A 9,818-nucleotide genomic window follows, 5' to 3' on the forward strand; every position below is an offset into this window, starting at 1 on the left:
TCTTCAGTCACATCAGCACAGATCACTGACTCCTGGTTCCTCAGGTTTTTTAAAGCCTCACACATTAAAGAAACATGTTTTGATCATGTTATTAGCCTGGAGTCTGCAGAGCTGCTGCTGTCTGTTCATGTGTTAAAGCATGAGAGGAAAATCAACAAAGAGAAATCACGCAAGTAAATCTTCAATAATTTATTTTCTTCTGTTTGTTTTTCTTTCTTTTTTTTATTTCTTCTGACATGGAACAACTGTCACACAGTTTGGTTTGACACAGTTCTTCTGAATGTACAAAAATATATTTTTTGGTTTTGATTGTGTTGATGCATGTGATGGTAAATTTGTCAATAAAAAGCGCTTTTATTTTTTAAGTATTTAAGTTTTTGTTCATTTTGTCTATAAAATATAACTTCAGATACAAAAGAATAAAAACAGCAGAGACAGAATCAGACATGGACTCCAGCTGAGTCTCTACACGACATAAAAACTAATCAGGTCTGAATTTCCCACATTTGGCTCCTGAACTGTTCGACACTGTCCGGTGATCCTCGTCTCTGCAGCTCAGGACGCAGGAAACATTCTTCTGAGTTAAAACTTCAAAACCTTTGTGAAAGAACAATTTAAAAATTCTAGCAGTAAACTGACGCAGATTTACATCCTCTGATATTCGAGCACTTCACATGTGGAAATGTCAGACACACCGCTCCAGTGGGTCCGAGTCTACGAGGTCTGTGGTGGTTCTGGTTGATGGACTCAGTTCCCGGGGACCAGCAGGACGAAACCGTCTCGACTCTTCTTGAAATCTGCGGCAGCCTGACCGGCTTTCGTTTCCACGGTGACGCTCTTGGGTTTTCCTCGCATGTGGAGCTGAACGGCCGAACGACAAACCTTCACAGGAAACTGGACTTTTCTGATGCTGGAGGAGAAAGAGACAAACATGTTTCTGTGTTACTGTACTGATCAGGTTCTTCACTCTCACTTTTTCTCCAGACTTGTCAACTTTTCTTTCTCCAGTAAAACTCTAAACTTTCCTCAACAAACCGACATGAAACCAACATGAGAATCTGTGATCAGTCTGAAACCTCCCACACGTCAGTGACATCAATGCTCTGATGAATGACTGCAACACTACAATACTAAAGATGGACGTCGCCTCTGTGACCTCACCCACAGGTTTTTGAAGCTCAGAGTGAGCTGCTCCACCGTCGCCATCTTGGCAGTGTCTGACTCCGCCCCCTAACTCCCAGCTAATCCAAATATGGTCGAAGAGGAGGGGCTTGTGTGGAGCAGAGACTTAGATGAATGATGGTTTGTGTCAAGCATACGCTCACCCCCCTGTCACTCAAAGAGGCCCCGCCCTCAATCCTCCATAACTGTAGTCCTTAATAAAATGTAAACAGGTGAGTTACATAAACAGGTGAGTTTTATAAACAGGTGTCATGAAGGAGGAAATCAGCTCTAGAGACCAAAACAGTTTCTGTACCAGGCTGTAAACATGTTTATTTCTGCTGTAAAGTTGGACATTTTAACATGGGAGTCTATGGGGACTGACTCACTGTTGGAGCCAGACTCTAGTGGTCGTTAGAGGAACTGCAGCTTCTGGTTCTTCAGTTTTCAGTCTGGAGGTTGTTGTTGGAAGAGAGTGACCTCGTGTTTAGATATTCAAGTCATCTGTCTAATTTTAGGTTACTTATAAAAATGATTATTTCTCTTTAACAGAAATCTGTTCACAGAAGCAGAGTTCTGTCAAACTGCTTTTCTCCAGACAAACAAACTGATCATCAACATCCAACTAGAATCACAACGTCTCTGACTGAAGGAGGAGAAAAGAAATCTGATGCTCATTTAGTCGCTGCTGAATCCTCAGTGATGATGTAGAAACACTGATGATTACAACCAGGAAACAGGAAGTCTGAACGTCACGTCAACCTCAAATGGTTAAATGGTTTGTTATTGATCACCTCACTCTTATAATAACTTCTGATTATTCATCATGACCCACCCCCCCCCGCTGCAGTCAGCTGAAGATGATCCAGTGTGAAGTTGTTGCTTCCTCCTGCAGCCTCAGCCCAGCCACACTGCCCCCCCTGCTCCACCCCCCCCCTCTCGCTCTGCCTCAACACTCCCTCTCCCCGCCTCGCAACCTGATGTCTCCCCGCTCCAGCACACGGCTCAGTCTCCACATACAGAGGGAGGATCTGTGATGAACTGAACTCAAAGGCTTTAAGACGCAGAATAAAACCTGCCAAACAGTTATTTATGGACGCGCCTGAACGTTCATGTGACTGAAGCAGAGCTGGCTCACGCTCACACACCAACACTGGGCCGACTTTGGCAAGAAGGATCTGATGTATCACTTCACACAGTCGGTGAGTCTCTTCACACACTCCAACTTACTTCATGTGATTACATCATGTCAGCTGTTATATAACAGTGATCAGCTTCATACAGACTGAGACAGACCTGAGGACGTACTCTATAACAGCATGTAATGAATACAGACTGAACAGTGATAGAGCTCAGTAATAAACTGTATCAGTGCTGGAAGTCGTGTGTGTGTTGTTCCACATGAAACAGGAAATGAAGCTTCTGATTTAATTTTGTAAAGTGACTGTATGAGTATCAACTGTTCTGTGTAGCATCGTAGCTCTGGATGATCAGTTGGTTTAAACTTCCTCTTCACATGTAAATGAATCAATTTTAGAGAGTGACAGTCACAATGACATGATGCTTCGTCCACACCACTGCGCTTTCATTTTAAAACTACGTTTCCTGCTCTGTCCACACAACTCCTCTGGGGTTGTGTTTTATTTTGAAACTCTGGGGTTGTTTTATTATGAAACTCTGGGTTGTGTTTTATTTTGAAACTCTGGGGTTGTGTTTTACTTTGAAAACTCTAGTGTTGTGTTTTATTTTGAAACTCCAGGGTTGTGATTTATTTTCGAAACTCTGGGGCTCGCACACGCTCAGTGTGGGAGATGGTCATGTGATGTGTTAGTGTGGACGGAGATTGTGGCGGTGTGGTGGCAGCCTGAACTGTCGATGCTAAAGCTAAACACCACAGAGCTAACTCTGTACTGAACACATGAAGATGATATTTATCCCATTATCTAACCCTGAGTCGAAGACCAAAGTCTGTCTTCCGTCTCATTTATTTCCTCTTTATGAAAAGTAGTAAAATAGAAAGTAAGACACAGATTTAAGAGGCGGGTCTCAGAACTTGTTTCCTCAGAGTGTTGGAACAGTTTGGACAGAACATCAGCAGAGATCCATGAACCTGAACTTCTTCTCTTCTTGCTGAGACTCTGTTACGACTCTGAGTTCCAGCTGAACCTGACTGGTTCTGACAAGTCACACCTGGACCCGACCTGACGAGATATATTTTTGCTTTATTTCATCCATTACTGATCCACAAACTGACTGCTGTCTGTCTCTCTAACAAACCATGACAAGCATGAAAATGTCCAAACACCACAAACACCTCAAAGCCTCCCTGAAACCTGGAACACTTCATACAGCAGGTTCAGGCCGAGCGGCGTCTGGAAGAGTCTGGAGCTGCAGGTCAGTGGAGTAAAGATTCGTTTGAGCTGAGGTCAAGTTTAAAGTCAAACTCTCGTCCGTCACTTGATTCTCTCACTATTTACTTTGCTAATGCTCAAAGAATCTGAACTCAATCACCTCACGTTTCCAAAGCTGTGGGTCGCTCCGACAGGTGTGGCCTTCCCTTCTCCCCACAGTCCAACTTGGCTCTTCATCAGACCCCCCCCCCCCCAAACCCAGTTGTCCTGCCCGACACAGAAACCCACTGACCTCCACAGGCTTTTGGATTTGTGCAAGATACTGAATCCGTCCTGCTGCTGCAGTGAAAGACGACACGGGCGGAGCATGTGGAGGGAAACCTCAGAGGGCGGAGGAGCTGCGACTGTGGAGAGGGAGGCGCACAGACAAGCTGCTGAAGACTGAGGTTAAACACTAAACATGGCCGCCAGTCCTCATGTGAGAGCCTCTGTCCAGACACAGCTGAGACATCAACACTATTTATCATCATCATTATTATTATTATTATCTGCGACTGTAAAGCGCTTTGTAAACTGTTCTTAAAGGCGTTATATAAAGAAAGTTATTATTATCATTCCTAAAGATGGGTCTATCTGGATCCATGTTGGAACCTCTAATAACAGACTCCTCCTCAGAGTCTGGGGGTCAAACCAAAAACAAACACAAATCCTAATAAATGAAATGACTGTTGGAAACATGATCTTCATCTCTGGTCAAATGAAGGATGTGTGATCATCTGACTGACTCTGACCTGTTGTATTTACAGTTTGTTGGAGTTTCAGTTTCACTGTGGGAAGCTGAGTGACGTGTGATGAAGCATCGTTTTCTCACGTGTTGTTCTCAGACGCCATGACACGTCCAAACTGACAGCTGTTCATATCCAGCAGCAGCCTCTACATCCAACAGCACGATCTGAAACCTTCATTCAGGACGGACTCACGGAGCTCGGCCTTCATGTCTCAGTTACTGAGGCTCCACACGTCCTCCATGTTTGATCCATTCAGTTTATCATCATTTCCACATCACAGGCAGTCAGCCTTTAACTCCCCCTCAAATAATGTCACACTACATTTAATGAAACTCAACACTTCCTCCAGGCTTTTCACATTTAAAGTCTTGTTCCCTTCTCTTTATAAAAAAAGCTTTTAATGTGAAAAACACGACTTTGATCAAAAGAACAACAAAGAAGAAAAGACTGGAATCAGTGAGATCAGGAAATATGAAACGTTTTATGTTAAACTGAATTTACCATGTGAGCTGTTATAGTAGTTTTTTACCAACAACACTGTTTGTTTGTTTGTTTGTTTGTTTGTTTGATATGTTACCAGCTATTATTAGAGTCAACCAGCTTTAACATGAGACTCTACAGTATCTAAACTCTGGCTGTAGTGTCGGAGCAGAGCGTCTCCACGGAGACATCACTCAGAAACACACACACACACACCACTTTCTATTCTATGTGTGTGTGTGTGTGTGTGTTTCTGAGTGTATGGGGACTCTCTGTATAAACATGGCAGACGGTCTGCTGTCTGCCAGTCCTCCTGCTGCCTCTGCAGTCGAATTATTTATTTCAGTGGAGATGACGCTGCAGACAGAACTGGGGCAGCAGCAGCTCCTGGAAGCCCCCCCCCCCATGATGCAGGATGCTGCTTATCGGATGTGAGCTCGTTCCTCTGGTGTGTGCATGATGGAGAATCAGGTGGTGTTTTATTTGCAGCTGATCAAAGTGTGTTGAGGCTGCACCGTGTCACTGATGCTGTTTGTCCCACTGTGTGAAAATCAGATCAGCAGCCGACGCTCTGAGGAACATCCTGTCGTCTCAGATGAAACATCTCTCACTGACAAAGCCGCCGTTTTCTTTCATCCTGTCGTTTTCTGCTGCTGGACAAAAACTCTCCATCAATAAACTGAAAACAGCCTCATGAGCAACGGCCTCCTGTTCACACACACACACACACACACACACACACACACACTTACTACGCCCCCGCAAACACCACATCACTCCATCAGGTACACGGTGGAGCCGGAGTTGAACAGTTTTAATCTTCTGGAGTCTGAAGCTTCAGGTGATTATGAAACACCTTCCTCTAATGATCCAGATGTTTTTAACGAATAGTTTGACATGATTGGAATGAGTGAATGAAGTGTTTATTTCTCCTCTGGTTGTTAATTGAGCTGATGTCTGTCCTTTAATCACACACTCACCTGTTGCCCCCCCACCCCCACCCCGTCAACACAACCTAGCAATTTCCCCCTGCTATCTAAATTAGCACTTCCCCAGCTGCCTGGCAACCATCGCTGAGGCAACAGCAGCATGTGTGGTCCAGACAGCGGGGGCAACGTCCTCGGGTGTGAGGCGGGGGGGTGGGGGTGTCACTGTGGCGTCACAGTGCCGATCGTCATCCCTCTTATCTATTATAATTATCATCACTATCATCAGAAACACGGCCTATCTCCACCAGCTGCACCCTGCGTCTCCTCAGAGGCATTCTGGGAAATAATGAGTCATACTGTAACAGCAGAGAGAACACTGGGGAGGGGGGGGGAGTGTCTCGTCAAATCATCATCATCAATGAGATGATCGATCACAGCAGCAGCAGGAACGTTTGTTCATCTCAGTGAGAATCAGCTGTTACTGATGTTATTGATCGTTTATATATTGACTCTTTGATTAATTTGCGTTTGTGTTCCTGAGTTTCATCAGTTCAGTGAAGTGTGATGGAAAAAGTAAAGATAAACTTCATGAAACCAGGATCCTGAACTCATCACATGGACGTGAGTCACGTCATGTTTCAGGTGAGTCTACCTGTGTTGGGGGTGTTTTATGTGCTCATCATTTAAACAGTTAAAGACAAGAGGCACTTGGATTACCTCGTGTCCTGCCATGATCTCAATGATAACGAATAGGTATTCACACAGTGCTAGTCGTAGTAATTGATATGCAAATTTATGCAAGAAGGCACCAGAATGTAATTAATTCATCCACATGAGGAACCTGTGGTGTAAGAGTTTCAGATATGAACTGTTCTTGAGTGATTGTGTTCACACGTCTGTTTCCTCTTAATTAGCTCGTTAATTAGCAGATATTTCACAACATGTTTGTCTTTAACTGCTTCACGTCTCAGTTTGAACTCGTTAACTTCCAGTACGAAGAAGTTACAGCAGGTTCTGTGAGTCAATGTTTCCTCATTAATGGCGGTCAGGGTTAGCGACGTCATGTCCCTCATGACCCAATAAATCAAAAGTATGAAATATTAGATTCAATACTAAGATCAGTCAGCACATCACTGACTGTCAGACACTGTTCATAAAATCTGCCTGCAGCTAAACACAACTTCATTCTGAGGATTCCCACTTCCTGTGACGAGGCCGTCTGAAGCTTCAGTTAAAGCTGTCACATGATCCACAGACCGTCCAATCACAGCACACCTCTGATGCTGCACATCAACATTAACCTGCTCTGCTTCCTCAACTTTCCTCACCTGTCTCCCTCCTCCCCTCTCCTCCTCTCTCCTCACCCGCCTCCTCCTGTTGCTGTTAGTGTTTACAGAGTCTGAATTGTTCATATTTTCATGATTTATCATGTTGGAATAAAATCCTTTTACAATAAACTGTATTATAGTTTCATTTCTTACATTTTTCTGTACAAACTTTGAGCCGTTATGAGATGAACACATTGAAACATTATGGACTCCAGAGGGTTAAGCTACAACAGCACAACAACAGCACAACAACAACCCAACAACACACAACACACAACAGCACAACAGCACAACAGCACAACAGCACACAATCCACCAAACTTCAAAGTGTTTTGTTGCTGCAGTAAATGGTTGAAACCTCAGTGTGAGCGTCCTCACTGAACCTGAACTTGTACAAACAACAAGTGTTTAAATTCAGTTGCCACGACATCAGGAGTAAAAACAGCCTTTATCCTTCTTGTGATGGTCGATGTGGTGAGAGAGAACGAGTCCACAGAGTCTGACCCCGGGTTCAGTCCTCCCTCACCCTCAGCCTCACCCTCACCCTCACCCTCACCCTCAGCCTCACCCTCACCCTCACCCTCACCCTCACCCTCACCCTCAGCCTCAGCCTCACCCTGAGAGAAGAGCTGCGTTCACTGACAAACTGTCTCACACTCAAGTTTCTTCAGTTAAAGTTCATTTACACTGAATCAGCAAAACAGGCATATTCCTACAGGAGTTCTGTGATGGAGTCATTCATGGAGACTGTAATAATAATGATAATAATAATAATAACAATAATAATAATAATAATAATAATAATAGTAATAATAATAATAATAATAATAATAATAGTAATAATAATAATAATAATAATAATAATAATAATGATACTTTTAAATACACTTTTCACACATAAGATGCAGCTCAAAGTGCTTTAATGGGGGGCGGAGAGACAAACACATCGAGGACAGCCACTGAGGGAGAAGCAAAAACAGAGGAGGCTATTTCAGGCGGAGGATGATGACGCCTTTCATGACCTAAAAAGTGAATTTAGAAAAGAGAGGGACGACTTCACGTCCAACAAGGTCAAACCACAAAGTCAACAAGTCTCTTCAATAACAGGTCACTGTGTGTGTGTGTGTGTGTGTGTGTGTGTGGGGGGGGGGGGGGGGGGGGGGGGGGAGGGGGGGCACATCACAACACCTCTCACCAATCTGCTTTGACGTTAATGAAATCAGGTTTTCCTCTTGGTTTCTGTGTGTGTGTGTGTGTGTGTGACCCAGAAGAGTGATGAGTAGGACTTTGACCCCAATCAGGCAGAACGTTGACGGTGAACAACAAAAGTTCCAGTGTCAGGCTGAAGAAACTCTTAGAGTCAACAGACAGAAGATCTGATCCTTGATGATAGAAGTGTTCTGGTTTATGACTGTCAGACAGTTTGGTGTTGAACTATAAAGTTGATATAATAAAAGAAAAGCTGTGAATTGTCACCGTCCATCAGCTGAAGGCTTCAGCAGCAACAGGCCTGATGTTTGTCTCACAGTTAAAACACGTCTCCACTTTCTATAATGCGACTGATTTCTGAGTGAAACTCACGACATCCACCGGTTTCATTTCAAATCCCCAGAATGGCGTCCTCCGCTGTCGGCTCCATCCACATTCATTCTCCTCTTCGTACTGACGTGTGTGAGATGCTCGAACGACTTTCATGGCTGACGGTGGAGGAAACATTAAGATCTGGTTTCTGTTGCTCATGTGAAATACACCACGCTCTCTGGCGCCATGCAGGGGAGCACCGGTCCTGTCCGGTCCTGTCCTGCACGTCTTCTCCACGTTACTCCGTCTTCATTTTCGTCTTCTTCATGTGCGTTTGTTACGACCTTGATTTAAGTTATTATTGTTTTATTTACCCGTTGATTTTAATCTCGTGTTTGTGTGTGGACTCAGGAGAAGTGACCGCCGCGTGGAGGCTGAAAGAATCAGGCTGATGTGTGAAACACATGTTTATATCTATACGATATCTACATATATACAGTACATCTATACCATCGCTCTGCTAACAGCACAGAGATCCACACGCATTAAAACCCACAAATTACCTTTAAGGTTAAAAGTCCTGCTCAATCTTTAAGAGCAGATCACAGACTAAATCCTGCACACTCCACTTCCCCAGCTGTCCCAGCAGATGGTCCACCCCCCCAAACACACACATGCTTCCCTCAGCAAACAGCTCAGACCCAGGTGACAGGAAGTGCGAGTGGCAGTGAGACGGGATGACGGGATGAGGCTACGAACAGGAAAGAGCGACAGATGAAGAGGAGCGAGCGGAGGAGCGCTCGCTGCCCAGGGGGCCACAGACGGATGTGACATGACAGCAAACGCAGCTCCGTCCTCGCCGACAACACCGAGCGGCTTTGAAGTCAGACTCTACCTCGTGCTGCGTTCACTGACCCAGTTTGGTAACAGCTCAGTGAGCCACCACTCTGTCTGTAAACACTGAGGAGACGTCACAATCAGACCGACTGTTCCCTCCCCCGACCGTCTCTAACGACCAGCGCCTGACTCAGGCTGACGCTCACTTCCTGACAGCAGGAAGCACGAGACCAGTGATTGTGTTGGTGACCCCCCCCCCCCCCCCCCTTACGCAGCTCACCCCTGACTGACTTTGTGTCATGAGGCTCCTTCTGATGAGTCGCCTGGTAGAGGTCATGACCCCCCCTCCATTCACTGCAGATGGTGGCACAAAGAGAGACGGTGACTGAACCCGACTCCTCACGGTCGACTCCCCCACCCCCC

The 9,818-nt window shown here is 45.0% G+C and overlaps 1 protein-coding gene across 1 annotated transcript in view; it reads right to left on the reverse strand.

Moving 5' to 3' along the window:
* Positions 1–202: 202 nt before the first annotated feature.
* The window catches only part of LOC111230496 (unconventional myosin-Ig-like), a 40,015-nt gene continuing 30,399 nt past the window's right edge, over positions 203–9,818 (reverse strand). The window contains exon 22 of the mRNA XM_022757247.1: positions 203–910. Coding sequence (XP_022612968.1) covers positions 748–910 — 163 coding nt within the window. The 3' untranslated portion in view covers positions 203–747. The remainder of the gene's footprint in view (positions 911–9,818) is intronic.

The sequence above is a fragment of the Seriola dumerili genome, unplaced genomic scaffold (assembly GCF_002260705.1).
Source record: "Seriola dumerili isolate Sdu_G_001 unplaced genomic scaffold, Sdu_1.0 BDQW01000273.1, whole genome shotgun sequence".
In the NCBI taxonomy this organism is placed as follows: Eukaryota; Metazoa; Chordata; class Actinopteri; order Carangiformes; family Carangidae; genus Seriola; species Seriola dumerili.